The sequence below is a fragment of the Sceloporus occidentalis genome, unplaced genomic scaffold (assembly GCF_023333645.1).
Source record: "Sceloporus occidentalis isolate IW3139 unplaced genomic scaffold, rSceOcc1.0.p SCAF_165, whole genome shotgun sequence".
NCBI classification, from domain to species: Eukaryota; Metazoa; Chordata; class Lepidosauria; order Squamata; family Phrynosomatidae; genus Sceloporus; species Sceloporus occidentalis.
The window spans coordinates 584,367-602,933 of NW_028317145.1; the positions used below are offsets into that span (position 1 = coordinate 584,367).

An 18,567-nucleotide genomic window follows, 5' to 3' on the forward strand; every position below is an offset into this window, starting at 1 on the left:
GCTACTTTTAGAAGCGCTGCGTAAATTGTTGGCACTATAGAAATAAAAAATAATAATGAAATCACGTCTTCTGTGCCAATGATATTGGAATACACAAAAAGAAAGGTTGGAATGCAGCACTCAGCAGTAAAATGGTGCACGAACCAGGGTACCACCAAGTCCCTCAATAAATCCAAAATAAAGAAGCAAAGGCTCAGCACTCAAATGATAAGGTGAGTTTATTTCACGCAGGCAACGTTTCGACGCACAGGTCTTTCTCAAGCCTATGAGAAAGGCTTGAGAAAGACCTGTGCGTCGAAACGTTGCCTGCGTGAAATAAACTCACCTTATCATTTGAGTGCTGAGCCTTTGCTTCTTTATTAATGATATTGGAATGACATGGTGTTGTAAAAGTTCCGTAAAAAAAAAAATTAGAAATATATGAACAAGACCTTGTCCGGCTTTGGCTGTTAAATTATTTAGACAAAAAAAATATACAATTTTGGAGACATTTCATAATTGTGTGATATTATTAGTGATACAAATATTTGAGATCTTGCAGATGGGATTAGTCTGACGGGATAATGGGGATTTTTGCTCTGTAATGGAACAGCTGAACTAAAATTTGAGATACTCCCACTTATTGTATGGCAAGGCATTCTCAGCTGAGCTTGTCTCACACCTCAAACAAAATCTTTAGAAACACATTTTGGTAGGTTTAAGACCTCTTAGTGCTGGGGCTAGGGGCTACTATTGTGTCTTCAAAAACCAAAATAGTAATAAAGCCTTCTTTTAATGATAAATGGAAAAATTAATTTGTATAAGTTAGATATCCACTATATCTACTCTACAACAGAGCAGTGCTCTGTATAATAATTATATATATATATATATATATATATATATATATATATATATATATATATATATATATATATATATATATATATATATATATGATAGAACTGGCATATGCTCTACACAGCAGTATCCACTTCTACAGTCTCAACATCACAACGGAAAGCATCAAAAAGGGATCACTGATGGATGCGTGTTTTCTCTTCCTCGCCATTGCCAGACTAGCATTCGCGATTAGGGCCTGACAGCTGGATATTCCTGGCTGCATTCTGCAGTACCTGATCTGTTGCTGGAGTGGCAGATCAGGTGAGTGTGTGTTACCAGTGCCCCACCAGGCATTCACTTTGATTACAAACTAAAGTTTAATAGATGTATAGACTGTTTTGTAGCACACTTTACATTTTAATCACAATCCATTGTAGCATATGTCAATATCCCATATTCGGATTAAATTGATATACACACAAAGTCCACAAATGGAGATTCACACTCATGGATCTGTTTTATAGTTAATACTTTTTTCAACAGTTAAATCTTATCAAGTTTCCGGACCGCAATGTGGTCCTACATAAAACAAAACGGAATATGTGTGTTAGTGAATGCCATCTTTAGACAGCTCCCCACTGCCACCTAGTGGCCACAGTACATACAGACAGGCTAGAAATAATATTTTTATTGAGATTAAAATTACCGGTATATCATCCTGTTTATATTTAAAAAGGTAAACTGTTACAATCAGTTACATTTAAAAAAAAATATTTTAATTCTACAGCTCTTAGTTTGCATAAAATGCTTAGCTTTAGCTTTTTATTATAGATTTTTTTATATTTGGATATCCCATTCACTGTGCTTGTAAATATATTTAGATCTTGCTGTATCTAATTGCTGGCAAAAATATTATTATTATAATTATTATTTGTTTTATTGTTTTATATAGCTCCATCATTTTCCACAGTGCTGTACAGTGGGTAAACTGGACATAAGTAGAATATAACAATTCGACTTACAGAAATGAGGGGTAAGGAGGGTCTGTTCAAATGAGTTTACAATCTACAGATGTTCTAATTAAATTTTCCCTTTGGTTTCACTAATCTTTTGGAGAGTTTGTAGTCTGGCTGGTACTCTGCTTCACTTATGGTGGCAAAGGTAATTTATAAAACAGTTTTAAGATTATTGAAAACCATAACACATTGTCACTGGGCACCTGACCCAAAAATGGCACTGCTCCTCCTGATGAAGAGACCTCTTCAAGAGACCACAACAAGAGAGGTTGTGACTTTACACAATTTTTTTTCTTATACGTGTTGAGGTATAAGACAAAAACAAAAAAAAAAAATACTTTTAATCAACCGTCTGTCCTAGGAAAAGAAAAAAATAAATGGCATTGTTATATGGAAAAAGGCAGAAAAAAAGATCAACCCTCAGCAAGAGTTTAGAGTTAGACGGATTAAGATGGAAAATAATCCTATTACTTGTTTCTTTAATACTCAGGGTTCATTATTATGGAAGATGTTCATCCTGAAATTGTATTATCAATGAATGAATAACCACTGATCTCTCTGGAAGTAAATGGATTAGAGAAGATATCTTTCCCAAAAGGAAAGGCATATATTCTTGCCGTAGATGAAGCAGAGAGCTCTCCACAAACCTCTAGAACACTAAAGAGACTAAAGTGTCTTGTGCTTGGAGAGCACTTTTAAGAGGCATCGGACACCATTGCTCCTTGCCGCTTGCAGTCATCAAAAATAAAATACAGAAATAGAATAATAAAGAGATAAATGTCAGGAGAAACTCTTCTTTCCTTCTATCATTTTTCATTTTACTCACCCACACTTTAGAAGAAAAAATCCTTCACGTTCGACGAAATTTGTCTGTCGCAGTCTTTCGTCCAACATTTTTGTTTTTTGGAAATCCCATTCGTCCGTCCGGTTGCAATGGAAATAAGAAATAAATACGTAGAGGAAGTTGAATTAAAATGGTAAGAGTCTCCTCCGCTTAGCGTAGTTAAAATGAATGAACGAAGATTGTCTTTTCTTTCGTCCAATGTTGCATTCATTCGTTCGTTATTCAGACGAATGGACGAAATGGTAAAAAATCAGCACAAAAACACATATATAGTAAAAACTGATACCTTTTGACTTCTTCCATTTGAAGAAGAAATCTCTGAGGTCCCAAAAACTGAAGTAATTTAACATATTTTTTCTATTTTGGCAAAACAGCACATTTACATAAATATAAAACATTTACAGATACTTGTATTATTTGTTTTAAGAGACATTTGGAATTGAGCATTAAATATCCGTACAATCATTGGTTTTAATGACTTTAGTTTAATACACTCGTCTGCCGCTGCCCTGACCTTTACACCGAGAGCTCGAACTTCGCTTCTTAACCCTTACAAGTGCAAAACAAACTGCAGTGTAAGGCTTAACTATGCTCTAATTATGAAGCAATAAATACTGAGGAAGTAAGGATATGTTCTCTCCTTTGACCTAGTAAGCGTCTGTTCTTTTGTCATTTAATAGGAGATCCCAGTCAGAGAAAGAAGTCATGAAACGCCGAGATCCACCCCAGAAAAGGGGTTCTGTTACCCCATTGCCTGGCAAGGGTTCAAAGTCGGACTCCAAGGATGCCTCAGCCACACAGACCTCAAAAAGTAGGAAGAGGTGAGAAAATCCGCTTGTTTTGAATTGAAAGACAACAAATTAGTAGCCGGCTGCAAATTATTTTTGTACAGATGAACCTTGCCCCGCACTGCGGTCTTTACACGCTGCAATGTATACAATACCGAGCCTATATATGATTCACCAGAGTGATCATGAAATATCACTAGCTACAAAGCAATGTGCTCTCAGCTTAGACATTATAGGGATGTAACATTAGCCCTCGTGGCCCCCAATTCTTGTGCAGGGCATTGTGGTACATAAATGCACTTTTTGGAGCTGCCATGGATGACCGGTGCTGTGGCATTATTATCGGTCATTAAAATGGACGTGTGTTTATTTGCAGATAATATAATGGAACGTATTAAATTTGCTTTCACTTATGTGCAAAGTAACAAAAAAATGCATTCACGGGGGGCAGCCTTTTGTGCAACATAGAAACATAGAATGTGCCGGTCCTATAGTTTTAGATTATGCCCTCTTGTTCTAACATTTCTCCTCCTTTGGAATAAACTTTCCTCCATTAGTTTGTAAAATCCATTCAAGTGATATGGATTATTTTGGTGCTAGAACAAAATATTATTTTTAATTCTCTGCGCACGCTGTAAATGCAGAGTTTTATCAGATTGATTTGAACTGCATAACAATTTTTAAATTAATCCTAATTGTTCATTGATTAGACCCAATTAATTAAAGACTGACACATGAACGGGGGGCTTTGTATATAGCTTCTCAATATTTGGAAGCACACGAAATACAATCATATGGGATACATATCAAGAAATGTCATTCGGCTCTCCATTTTATAATAACGCAGGGATATTTTATGTACAACTTACAGTTTTTCTCTATAGATAATAGATAATGAGTTATTGCGTTACTGTAATGCATTTAAAAGGATAACACAGAAACCAAGAGATGTCAGTGAGGTCTGGGCCACGTGATTCCTTTGTCTCGCAGTCATAACCAACATCCTCTTTCCTGTTCGTATAGCGCTGGGACCTTATTTCCCCTTTATACTAAAAATATGCTACAAAACCACTTTAAAATTACAGTAGCCTTTAATGTCATACCTCCCAAGAGTCCCAATCTCACGTGGACAGTCCTGATTTTTGGCCCCTGATGTAGGGCCTGTTCTAGGGTTTCCAGCATCTCAAGCAGGTTGTGTTTTTGTGCCCCACTGCCTGCACAGACAAATATACTAAAATAAACATTGCTTAATCATTTTCTTTATCTATGGCATCAGGGCCGATAAGACAACAGGCCTTTCATGCGTGTAGAAAGATGAATTTCATGTACGGCATATCCGATGTACAAATCCCAAAGTTTGAAATATGCTATTAAGAAGCTCTCATATGAACTCAAGGCCAATAAGCAAGATAATTAACCCATTTATAGCCACTATGTGTCCAGTCTCTCTTTGGGCCAACTGCTATTGATTTAAACCTTCATGCTATACTGTACCTTTATTTTTGCCATTTATGTAAACACAGACTTTTACTTGGAATGTGTAATCTTACCTTCTTTGTATAAATATTAACAGTTAAATGTGATCAGAGTAAAGATAATATCCCAGTTACAGTAGAAATGGTAAATATAATGAAATAACACTTTTCCACTAGTCTCCCCCTAGTGGAGATATGGCAATTAGCATAATGTTTTTTCTTTTTTTACTATTTTCTTATCATTCTTTTTTTGAAGCACATGTTCTGTAGAGCCGTTACAAGCAGGGTAAAGTGCAAAGTTAACATTGGTGTAAATAAACATAAAGCAATAAAATAAAACAATGGTAAAGTGGAGAGAGAGCTCTGGAAATATCAGAATTAACTCGTTTCCACAATGATTTTTAAACATTTAGGTCATTCATCCGAAATTGCTTTTTATAATAATGCAAACGTTATTAGAGCACCAAGATAAATATTGTCTTGATCCCTACAAAAGAATAGTAAAACATGAAAAGTAAAGTACATACCCAGAAACTAAAGTCACATCAACTTCAAACCAACCACATCAGTGTTGTTATGTAGCCAGTACCAATATCTATCTATCTATCTATCTATCGATCGATCGATCTATCTATCTATCCTATCCACTTATTGAGGGGACTGTGATGACGGTTTCCTGGAGAACTTAAAAGATTTAATATCTAGTCCGGTCCGCTCTCATATTCATTTTGTATTTGTTTTATTACTTGCCAGTTGCTTAGCTATAATCTCTATGCTCTATAAACTTTTATTCACAAAACCTAAATTTTTAGCTATCACATTATGCAACTAAAACATGGAAATACCTCTGGATGTATATATGCGACTCTGTGAATGAAGGTATCATAAACTTATTCGGGGATAGAATCTCACAAGCTTAACTGGTGAGGGTAGCTCAAAGAATTGTTATATTGTGATCTTTTGGGTGGACCTCCCAAAAAGATGGCCAAAGATCTATATTGTTACAGATATGTAAAATGTGTTCTCTTACAGATCTTCATCACCCTGGTTTTCCTATCTGAAAAAATTTGCATTGGTCCTTTTCGTCATTTACATTAGCGCTCCATTCACCATCAGACTATTTCCCGTATTGCTGTCCAAGGTAGTTTACTTAAATATGGGTAAGTATCTGATTTGTATCGTGAACCTTGTTTGAAACATGTAGTATACCATCTTTCAAAATAATTCTGATTACATTACCAGTAAGAATCCCATTTTTTGTGGACACAAGATATCCAGAAGACGTTCTGAATCACACCACCAATTTCTACCTCACACCTGAAGAAGGAATCACTATCGGAGTCTGGTGAGCAAACTTTAAAAATGTTAGAATATTACAATATGGTTTGAATCACGCCTAACCCTCTCTCCAGATTCTGTATGATGCAGCTCCTGCAGCGATCACCCATACTTTGGTTGTCTGCACCATGGTCCTCTCACTTGTCATCCATGAGATGGTCTATTCCGGTGACTGTGATGTATATGTTTAGTTAGTGGTGCCTTTGTCATTATCAATATTTTTAGTTTCAAGATAAATGAGTTTATTCACCGTTAACACAAAGGTATAACGTTTCATGTGCTCTTGTTGTTGTAGGCATACCGTGCCAGCCAGCAGAGGGGAAGAGGCAAAGGGAAAGGACCATGGCTGGTTTGAAGCGGCTCTCTCAGACAATAACCCAGTTATAATTTATCTCCATGGCAATGGGGGGACAAGGTGATTATAGTTTCGTGCCATTAACAAGGAATGAAAGCAATCTAAATCTCTTAAAGCCAGATTATCATCAAAGCACATTTACTCATATTATTGTTTAACACGCCGTCTCCAAGGAATTATTTCCCTTAAGGTCCTAAGGAATGGCTGCATATCCCTAGAAAGAAGATGGAACCCTAACATACTTCTTATGTCTTTCACAGGGCTGTAGATCACAGAGTTCAACTAATAAAGGTAAATAGTAGCTGTTTTATGTCTATCCACAGTCTGTTTGCTCATATATGTTATACATTAAATAACCTAAAACAAAATATAATTCAGTTCTATGTATTCTTGGCTAATTCCACATTTTATAGTAAGCAAACATGAGGCATTGACAAGTCTAACATATAAGAAAGAAGTGCGTGCAACAAAGTTCTGCCACTTTATGTAATTCTGTAAGGTGTTTTAAGAGTAAAACAATTAGCCTTTAGAGATTGTCCCGTGTTAACTGAGCTCACTGTTATGTATGTTACAGGTTCTTAGTACTGCTGGGTTCCATGTGCTGTCCATTGACTACAGGGGTAAGTAAAACCACACACCCTGTGTGTTATATATAGATATATAACTTTCTAAATGTGTTCTGGTTGCTCCAGGTATCACAACCGATTACAGGGCAACATGGCTTGGATGTACAGGTGATAGGCATCTAGTTATTGTCTTCTTCTGACCTTGTTCCCTCCTTGTCTGTTTGCCCATTTAACATTATTAGGTAATCTCTGGTTTTTGCCTCTTTAGGTTTTGCCGATTCCACTGGGGAACCGAGTGAGGAAGGAGTGACCAATGATTCTGCCTATTTATATGAGTGGGTAAAGGCTCGTAGTCGGGGAAGTCCTGTATGTTTATGGGGACATTCACTTGGCACTGGGTAAGTTGTGGGTACCAAGCTCAGCTGCTTGAATTCTTTTTGTTGGTTTGAGGTTATTGGGTGTTTTGGCTAATGACTGAAGAATACTTGAGCACCTGGAATTTTGTTGCACAGCTATGCCTGTAAACATTATCTGGTCTTATATCCTCACAGAAGCCTTCGTTCTCCTTCTGCTGACTTGTAGCCTACTTTACTCTAAGGGTCAGGATTATTAGTCCCTCAACTAACTCTATCTCCAAGGCTGATTTAGGGGTTAGGGATATTTCTCCCACTGAAGGAATGTTCCTTGGTGTATCGAACATTAGTAGGTATGTTTTTTTTTATTGTGTATGCCTTTAAACTTATAATTCTTAAAGTTGGTTTTCAATACACAGAATAGCTACCAACGCAGCCAGAAGGTTACAAGAAAAAGGTTAGTAGACATTTATCAGATCTATATAACCGTTGTGGGAGAGACATAGGACGTGGGCAGAGCGTTCACAATAGTAGATGGAGCATCATCAGAATATGGAGCGAAGGGGGGTGGGAGGGGACACATAATCCATGCCCACTTGCATTCTGCGCCTAAAAAAGGTAATACCTAGTTTACTTTATGGGAAATCTTGCATGAAATCCATATGATCTGTCCATAGGCTCTGTCCATAGGATATCCTCTGAAAGGAAGTAAAAAAGTGCTAAAATAATGAGGGGGTTCGGTATTTTGAAGAGCAGCTGTAGTGCCCAATTTTGTTTACTATACTTTATAAACATAAAGTTCTACTTATCGAGAGCTTTTTTTTCCTGCCAATCCCTGGTGACACTAATGAGATAGGGCAGGACTCAAAAGGTTTGAGGCCCCTCCCCTCCTAGCACCCTCAGTGAATATCAAAGACCACACAGGAAAAAAAATAACTGATGCAACAAAATTTATTGAAAGGAAGTGAGGGAACCAAACGTATCACCAGGGATTGGCAGGGAAAAGAAGCTCTCGGTAAGTAGAACTTTCTGTTTCCCTGCCCTCCCAAGTGACACTGATGAGAGATATAACAAAGAAGAGTCTATATCGAGTCTATAATGCCGTACAAATGTACTCAGAGTTCCCCACTTTGAGACATTGTTCAGCCCATGAAGTGGAAACTGCGCGGGTAGAGGGGGCACGAATCCCGGGAGGGGAAACCCCGCCAGCTGCAGTGTAAGCCAAGCTGATAGTTGACACAATCCATTTCGCCATTGTAAGTTTGGAAATGCTAAGACCTCTACTGGGACCAGAAGAGGCTATAAACAAACAAGAAGACTTGCTCAGAGGCCGTGTACGTTCCAGATAAATCAAAAGACATCTTTTCAAGTCCAAAGTATGAAGAGCTTCTTCTTCCGCCGATCGAGGAGACGGGAAGAATGTAGGCAACACAGTTTCTTGGTCCCTGTGAAAAGCTGTCTGTACTTTGGGTGAGAATTCCGGGGGCAAAGAGAGAACGACCTTATCCGGAAAAACGCAGGAATGGATCCTTCATAGAAAGAGCCTGAAGTTCACTAATACGCCTCGCAGAAGTAATGGCCACCAGGAAGGCCGTCTTCAGGGACAACAGGTGTAAGGAAACGGAATGAAGAGGCTCAAAAAGAGGTAACATGAGCCTGCGAAGGACAAGGTTCAGGTCCCAGGGCACCATCTTGGAGACAGGGCGAGGACGAATACGCACCATAGCCTTGGAAAAACGCCTGACGACTGGAATAGAAATTAAATCAAAACCAAGTAGAGCACTGATGGCAGATATCTGGACCTTGATGGTAGAAGGTTGAAGCTTTTGGTCAAACCCCACTTGTAAAAATTCCAGAATGGATCCCGGTGAACTGTCTGAGGGAAGAATCTTCCTGGAGATACACCAGCTACAAAACTTCTTCCACACTTTAATGTATCCGAGGGATGCGACCTTCTTACGACTGCGAAGATGTAACTGCGGGGTACTTACCTTCTGTCTGTCCCTCGACGCCTGTAGCCACTGGCAGGTTTCCTGAACACAGACTGCATGGACTCTGGTTCTGTGTACACGCGCGCCACCATGCGGCCTCTTATAGGAACTACCCTTGTGCGTTCCAAGCCTCCGTTTCATGCTGGGCGGGAAATGCAATTAGTATGTCTATTTAAACCTGGCTGTTGCATTAGCTCATTGCCTGTGATAGTGCCTTGTGCGTGTTGGCTGTGCTTATTAAATACCTTGTGATTTTGGCTTCTGACCTTGGCTTGTTTTTGACGTTCCTGTCTATCTCCTGTGTTTGACCCGGCTTGTTTTTGATTATCCTGTCCTCGCCTACTCCTGACTTCGGCTCCGTGTAACGACTACTCTTTTGCCTGCTGCTACCAGTATACTGCTCTGCTCCTGTACCGGTGGATGATACCAAGTTCCTGCACTGCTGGTCCTCTAGCCGTGACAGAAGAAGAGTTTCCGTAACTGGATTAGAGAAACCTTGAGCCCTCAGAATTTCCTGTTAAATCCTCCAAGCCATCAGATGAAATACTGCAGGATTCGGATGAAGGAACTGACCCTGGTGAAGCAGGTCTTTCCAGGCAGGGAGCTGCAGGGGCGGTGCGTGACTGAGTGTGACTAAGTCCACGTACCAGACGTGCTTCGGCCAGTCTGGAGCTACCAGTATAACAGACGCCTGGTTGGTCTTGATTTTCTGCAGAACCTTGGATATTAGAGGAAACGCAGGGAAAACATAGGCGAGGCTGAAACTCCAAGTCTGGGCGAAGGCATCCACCGCCAGCAGCTGGTCCTGAGGATTGAGGGAAAAGAAAGCTGGAACTTGAGCATTGTCCCTGGAGGCCATAAGATCTATCTCGGGCAATCCCCACCGTTGGACAATCATGTGGAAGGCTGCTGGATGCAAAGCCCCTTCGTTGCTTTGAACAGAAGTCCTGCTCAGAAAATCGGCTTGGGAATTCAAAGTACCTCTTAGGTGAACAGCGGACAAAGTCATTAGACGGGATTCTGCCCAAAAGGAAATCCAGAGTGCTAAACGAAGAAGGCGAGGACTTCTCGTACCTCCTTGCTTGTTGATGTAGGCGACTACTGCCCGATTGTCGGAGCGAAGCAGGATGTTCTTGGCCATGGGCAGCTGTTCCCTGCGATGTAGGGCTTTCTCTACCGCCAGCAGCTCCAGGCAGTTTGAGGGTAGGAGCTGAGTAGCAGAAGACCAAAGACTGACGGATCGACCTGTGCCCCAGACTGGACACATCCACCCGCCAGCTCCTTCCCTCTCCCAGTAAGCAGACACGCTGTGGCTGTCCGAAGAAAGCAATCACAGACCATTACTTCCCTCAATCAGACAGGACTTCATGCTTTGAGGTTAAAACAGAACTCACTTTATTACAATCTCAATTCAATGAGCACCGAACCCAACCCCCAATCCCATCAACCACATCCCATCACAAATTCCATCAATATGCAGGAGATGTATCAGGTGAGGGGATTAAGGGAACAATGGGTTTCCCCCACTTGTGTTATCCCCCCTGTAGTGCGGGTGCCATCTGGGCAGACAGGGCTGTGCTGGCTGATTAAGAGCCCCAGCCAAGTTACAGGATTGTCTCTTTGAAGGCCAGAGCTGCAGCCACATCCAAACAGGGTACAAATAAATATAATAATAATAACAGTGAAGATCAGTCATGGTTCTTCACAAAGACCTGGCTCCCCAGCCTGTTATGCTTGCCTCCGTGGTAAGTAGCTCCTTGGATGACACAGTCCATAATCTTCCTGTGGCCAGAGTGTCTCGTTGGAGCCACCAGGAGAGGGGCATTTTGACATGCGGAGGTTGACAAACAAGTCTGTCCAGGGCGAATGGGTTCTCTTCCAGGAGATGAAGAATATGGTTCTGAAGAACCCTCATGTGAGCCAGGGCCCAGGGAACTGCATACCTTGTTGAAGTCATCTTGCCCAATAGAGACATGCATGTTCTTAATGGACTTTTGCGTGCAGAAAGCACCTTGTGTGTTAGTGAATAAATCCCGCTGATCTTGGCTGAGGGAAGAAAAGCTTTCCCGAGCAGGAATCCAGGCGAATGCCGAGGAACACCAATTGTTGAGAAGGAACTGTGTTGGACTTCTCCCAATTCAGAATCCAGCCAAGATCCTGCAACGTATTGACCACCCAGGAAAGGTGAGACGGAAGGGGAGCTACCGAATGAGTGTGAATCAGCCAATCGTTCCAGGTAAGGGATGACTGAAATGCTTTGACGTCTGAAATGGGCCACCACCACTGCAAGGAGCTTTGTGAATACTCTGGGGGCTGGTGACAGGCTAAATGGAAGAGCCTGAAATTGAAAATGTCTGTCTGATCCTTGAACCCCAAGGAATAGCTATCCGCAGAAACTGTTGTGAATTGGGACATGAAGATACGCATCCTTTAGGTCTATGGAGACCATGAAGTCTCGGAGGTTTAGAGAGTCCAGACCTGATCTTACTGTCTCCATCTTGGACCTCAGAAACTGAAGGTGACTGTTCAGGAAACGTAGGTCTATTATGAGACCAAAAAAAGACCTGAGAATAAATCCCCCGACCCTGCTCCCGCAGGTGCACGGGAATCAGGACTTTTGTATCTGCAAATTGTTGGATAGCAGATAACAGGAATCCCCGCTGTTCCAGGTTCTGAGTAAGGTGGGAAATAAAAAACTGGTCCGCAGGCCTGATCTTGAATTGTAGTCGATAACCCTGGGATATGATGGATCTCACCCAGGGATCTTGGGTGATGAAGAACCAATTGTCTACGAAATGTCGAAGTCTTCCTCCCACCAGGATGAAGGCGGAGTCATGCAAAGCTTTTGGGGTCCTGGGCCGCTTTGGGGAAGGTGAACCTGTCATGTCTACCCCTTTCACGATGAAATCTGCCCCGGAAGGCCTGCTCCCTTGCTGGGCGAGAGAAACGGGAACCATAGCCTCTGGACTGGCCTGGAAAGTATGGACGAAAGGACTGCCGTCTTCCGTAGTTTTCTCAAGCAGGGACTCCAGTTCCTCGCCAAACAGAGACCTTCCTTTAAAAGGGATATTAAGAAGCCTATTCTTTGAGGTATTGTCAGCCACCCAGGCTTTAAGCCATAAGGCCTATCTGGCCACCACAGTTTTCAATTGAGGCATCGCAGAGAAAATCCATCTCTAGGCGTTTTTGCTGCAACATCTTCCTCAATCTGAGACAGCCAGATTTTAACAGCCCTGGAAACTGAGGCAGATGCTATCCCATGTTTAAAGGCAGCAGTGTAGGCCTCAAAAGATTTTTTAACAGCAGCTTCAGCTTTCTTTTCCATGAGGTCAGAAAAATGAGAGCCATCCTCCAGTGGCAAAGCAGTCTTTCTGGAGACCTTCATCACTGCGGTGTAAACCAGCGGAGCCGCACAGAATTGGGCAAAGTCCTCATCAAAAGGAAAAAGGCGTTTCACCCGTCTGGACAGGTTAACTCTTCTCTCTGGATGATGCCATTCCTGCTTAATGATCTCGGATAAAGCAGGATGTACAGGGAAGGAAGGTGACTGCTTAGAGAAACTGGAAAAGAAGTGATCCTTCTTATGTGTAGCCGTTTTCTCCAAGTTCATGGCAGACTTTACAACAGAAATGAGAGTCTCAATTTCTTCCACCGGAAACAAAAAGGAACTTTCTTCCCAGATTTCTCCTTCCTCTGATGAATAATCCTCCACCTCAGGGTAATCGAACTCGGAGTCAGAGAACTGCTGGTGACCCAGGAGAGATGGTTCCTGTACCACCGGAAGGTAGGAAGGAGCAGGAACAGACTGGTGGACTGCATCTCCTCCTTAAGCCAGGCCAAAAACTGTCTCCCACCAGAGGCTTCAGAATTCGCAACGGACTTCAGGCAGGCGGAACAGAGCTTTTTCTTGGAATCCTGCAGAGGCTTGTGACAACCAGAACACTGCGCATGCTTGGTTTTAACTACAGCCTTTTTGGGTCTATCCTCAACAGAGGGAGGATCAGTATTATCTGTAGCAGACATAATCAAAATAAGATACAACAGCACCGGCAGAAACATACAATAATCAATCATCAACTCACCACACCGCTTAAATAGCTCCATATCAGGCTACAAGCTGCAACAGCAGCAAATCTGGCGCCAAAATTTTGAATTGGGATGAAAACGAGGCTAGGAGCGCATACAGGATATGCCTAGAAACCCTTGCCGGAAGAAGCAGCGACGCCATCTTGAAAAATGCCGAGACCACGGTGTCTAAGAACACTGAAGGCACCAGCGGTTTCTGCAGAAGCCGGTAGCAGCGAGAGCGGAGGAGAGGGAGCCGGAGGGACAACCGCTCCAGCAAAGGTGAGTAAGCGCGGGGCAGCGCGGCACCAGCCATCTGGCTATGGTGAAGGTATCCCCCACCCAGGGGGGCTTAGCCCAGGGAGAACCGGCTCAACCTAGAGCCGTATAAAAAAACAACAAACGGGAGACTAGTCCTCCATATCTGATGTAGGGCAGGAAAAAACACAGAGGGTGCTAGGAGGGGAGGGGCCTTTTAACCTTTTGCGTCCTGACCTATCTCAGGTACAGAGGAGGAGTCTCTCATCAGTGTCACCTGGGATGGCAGGGAAAATGTTATTTATAAGGTTCTTACATTGTCTGCATGTAATTTGTATCTGTAATTCAGTACAATTTATACTTTTCCTTAAATATTAAAGTGGTCTTGCTTTTGCACTGATCTGGGGTAAAACCCATTTTCGTACAGAGGTATATGCCCCAGGCATGCAGAGAAGCCTCCGCTGCAGCTTCCGAGTTCAGCTTGTTATGATTACAGTTAAAAGGAGTGGTATGTAAGGCCTGGTTTGTAAGCTACATGAGACAACAGATATTGCTTAAAACGTGAAAAAAAATGTACACCGCGGACCTTAAGTTTTTGCCAAAAAATCACATGCTTTTTTGGCTGGCTACATAATTGCTCTGACCGGCATCCGGATACAGGCTTTGTACATTTCCAAAGAGGATGGCACTTGGTATTTTCTTGGGTAGAATGTGATGTAGTGACTGTACCCTAATATTATCCCACTGCCATATTCTGTCTGACAGAGCAAGTACTGTTTCATACAGAGCATCTTTGAGTACTCTTTAATAAGCCTGTATCTATTTCCATCAGCCTTATCCCATCTCTTACTGTAAATGGTACTACTTTGTCTTTGGCCAACATCAACAGATCCTTTCAAATGGCTTATTTTCATGCATAATTATTCAGTGGTTCCCAATTTTAGGGAATGCACCAGATGGGGTTATTCTGGAAGCACCTTACACCAATATCCGTGAGGCTGGAGCTTATCATCCCTTTGGGAAGGTATGTAGATGGCGGAAGATTCCCCATCATGGCAGAACCACTCGTTCCCATGAGTGATGACCAAAGCCATTCCCTCACCTTAAACCATTCAGATTGGCAAATACTGAAGTTATGTGATATTTTTTGTACCTTTTTATAGATATACCACATTTTCCCAGGGTTTGAATACTTTTTCCTGGACACCTTTGCTTTGAGCAATAACGTGTTTCCCAATGACCAAAAGTAAGTCTTCCTGTTCTTTCCAAATCTACATTTTTAGAAAGGAGTCTCTTTGCATTTGTTTTGTCATTATGATCATGGGAGTGACTTTGGTAAAACATTGTCCTAAAGGCAAGCTTATGTGAAAAAAACAAATAAAGTAAACAATTAATTTCCTATAACCTTTTAGCATTTTAAATTAGTTTCCCCCATACATTACTTTGGGTTTATTTCACTAACGTGTGAGTTTACAGGAGCGTTGGGATCTGAGTGGCCCAACTTCACTATGCATTATGAAGGGCTAATCCTTATATACTAAGCGTTTCCTGCATAATGTGAAGTTTAGTCAATGAGTTAAAGTCACTTAATAGCATTTCTTCTTAAAGGAGAAACTTCCAGGGATCGTAATGAATAATAAAATCAGTGACACGGAACTCACACGTCCGACTACAAACCCGTCAGTCAACACTGTCCATACTACATGTTTAGTTTTTTAGCAGCATCTGTTGACCCCAAGACTTTATGTATTAGTTTACAATTACATAGTTACATGCGTCCATCAAGTTCAGCCTTTCCCATATCTGTTTATTTCTTGCTGTGGATCCAAAAGAAGGCAAAAAACCCAGCTGTGGCTCTTTCCGATTTTGTACAATGGTTTATGGTATTGCTTTGTATGTTTATTGCAGCGTTAAAATAATGTCCAGCCCCCTGCTAATCCTGCATGCAGAAGATGACCAGGTTGTGCCATCATCAATGGCCAAGAAGGTACAGTGCCATTTATGACGAACTATTGTCCAGTCATTGACTAATTACTAATTTCATCTCTGAGTATGGGGGAGGGGGGGGGACTTTGTGTTCCAGGGGAAAATTGGTAAAAAAGTATTTAATGCAATTGGAGGGAATGGGGACAAAAACTGTTGCTGCGAAAGCAGGGAAAGGAGACTTTTCACTGTAACTCCAACGGATGCAATTTTTAAGTATTTTGTCCAAATCTACGCACACTGGGCACATTTAAGAGACTATATTTAACATTATTTGTACCTTCACACTTTTATTCTTCCACAGCTGCATGAAATCGCCCTAACATCCCCACATTCTAGGGAGGTTAAACTGGTTTTATATCCTGCTGAACATGGCTACAAACATAAGTTTATCTATAAGGATCCCGAGCTACCAGGAATAATATGGTACGTAGTGTCTCTGATCGTATTTAACAGTTTGAATGGATTAAAATACAGTGTATCTCAGCGTTATGATAAAACTAAGCATGTTTATTTACTTAAAACCTTAGTAAAAGGCATTTGTGATTTCTTCTTCGTCTTCGTTGATGTATTGCACTTCAATGCTGCCTGATAACGTATGTAAGGCTTAACTTTGGAGGCACCAGAGATGGTGAATAAAACTGGCCAAGGAACTTTAAAGCCAACCCCCAATAAATTAAACATGTGCAGCCACATTCTACACTTTCACAACATTGTGTCCCAACGCAACACCTCGTAAGCTTGCTTTGGGAGCTGGGCCAACTAGGCACTGACCTCCATATATTGTTAACACACCACCAGTTTTACATCGGTTTGGGCTGCTGCCAATACATACATGTTGTTGAAGTCGCAGTGATGTTCATGCAAAGTGGCAGAGTTCAACATGACTTGTAACTCAGATGAACTGAACCGCACATTAAATTTGCTTTAACCAGCTGCAATAGAGGTATTAAGCCTTTAAAAGAACAGCAAATTAATTTAAAAGTGCCCAAATCAATAAGTTACCCTTGGTGATGCTAAAGGAACAGGCCGACACATGGGGTTTGCTCGCTGACGGTCCAAGAGCTTTTGCGTTGGCCTTCAGTGATGGCTCGTAGCAGGGCTGGCCGAAGACTTAACGCCGCCTGGGGCGAAGTTTAAAATGCCGCCCCCCGCCGACGCCGGGGGGGGGCGGCATTATCTACCCCCCCCCGGTACTTACCCTTAAACAGTCCTGCGGCGAGTCTCCCTGTGTTGCCACGGTGCCGGCTTGTAATGCTGAGCGCCGGAAATTCGGTTCACTTCCGGCGCTCTGCATTACAAGCCGGCACCGAGACCGAACAGGTAAACTCGCCGCAGAGGAGAGAGAGAGGGGCGCCGAGCGGGTAAGCGAAAATCACTCGGTGCCCCTCTCTCTCTCCTCCGCTTCAAAAAAAAAACAAAAAAAACCCGCCCCAGTCGGCCCCATTGTAGGGCCGGCCCTGGCTCGTAGGCTGCTTTGCAAATTAAAGACCTCCAAGCTTAGACTAAAACAGTAGATTTCACTTAGTTTGGCGGTCTTTTATTTGCTCCTAGATCATGAAGTGCAAACCTTCTGCGCTGTACCCTAAAACGCAAAAGGTAAGACCAGCGACGAACACACATTTCCAGGTATTGCCTTACCTAGAGGAAGTAGCTTTCCAGAATAAGGAAAGTTGACTCTAGAGCACAAAATCACATGTATTAAAAAAGGGAATAAAGTTCCTGATCTAGGTTGGGTCATCATCATCTGCCATTTTCAAGCACAATCTATGATATATTTAGAATATTTGGTGACTTTCTAGAAAAGTGTACATAATTCAGACTTTATATGCAGACATACTTGAATGTAATTCTCTGCTTTTTACAGGGCTTTCTTAAATGCCATCTGATAACCATTTCTTGTGAAGATCCAGTCCTTGCATGTACTGTATATTTTTTAACTTTGTGACATTTGAACATGTAAAATGTGTTATTTGGGACGGAGATTAAAAAACTCCCCACAAAAACAGTATTTGTTATGAGTCTATATTTGCTTCACATACAGTTGACTAGTTCTGAACCCATCAGATCCTATACAGTCTATTCCTGTCAGTCTTACTAAAATGCATTAAGGTTGTTCAGCATTCAGTTAGCATTGAACCCCTCGAGTGTTGTGTTCTATCACACATTAATTTACTGCCTAACCATGAAACGCCAAGGGTGCAAACAAAAAAAAAATTAAAGATCCGCAAGACATTACTTAAATTCCACATATAAAGAAAGTTGGTTTTTTTTTTGGGAGAAGCTGCAGTGCCATCCCCACCATGGTCCTACTATCAGACTAATTTTTGTCTCCAGCCAATGGAAGGAAAACACTCCAAATCCACCGAAGAGCTTTCTGTACATGCACACTAGCGGTCTTATTAGTTCTCTCCTCAAAAGCCAGTGCTGGAGTGGTCAGTAATTACATTGCGCTCTTGCACGCGATGTATTCAGCCAAATATATCTCCTGCGATCCTAGGAACTGGGAGGGGGGGGGGGGGGGGGGGTCGGGAATTCTGCAGGTCACTGATGCACGTAATAGCCGAGTGGCCCCTTTCAATAAAGTGCTTATGACGGCTGGAACGCTCGTCAGTGCTACAAGCTTACCGACTCTTACTCAGAACGATGGAAAACACATAAGACCAAGTCTTGGCTGTTGGTGAGATTCTATTTATTTGCTCAAGAACAACAG

General features: G+C 41.8%; 1 protein-coding gene across 1 annotated transcript; it reads left to right on the top strand.

Annotated features, from left to right (window-relative positions):
- Positions 1 to 2,771: 2,771 nt before the first annotated feature.
- LOC149279455 (lysophosphatidylserine lipase ABHD12-like) lies at positions 2,772 to 16,446 on the top strand. Its single transcript, XM_089501164.1, has 14 exons — positions 2,772 to 2,815; positions 3,363 to 3,503; positions 5,978 to 6,105; positions 6,188 to 6,290; positions 6,579 to 6,698; positions 6,899 to 6,929; positions 7,213 to 7,258; positions 7,473 to 7,602; positions 7,977 to 8,014; positions 8,968 to 8,982; positions 14,828 to 14,895; positions 15,035 to 15,117; positions 15,780 to 15,858; positions 16,159 to 16,446. Exons 1-14 carry the CDS (start codon positions 2,772 to 2,774, stop codon positions 16,444 to 16,446), a joined length of 1,314 nt encoding a protein of 437 aa, XP_089357290.1.
- Positions 16,447 to 18,567: the final 2,121 nt, after the last annotated feature.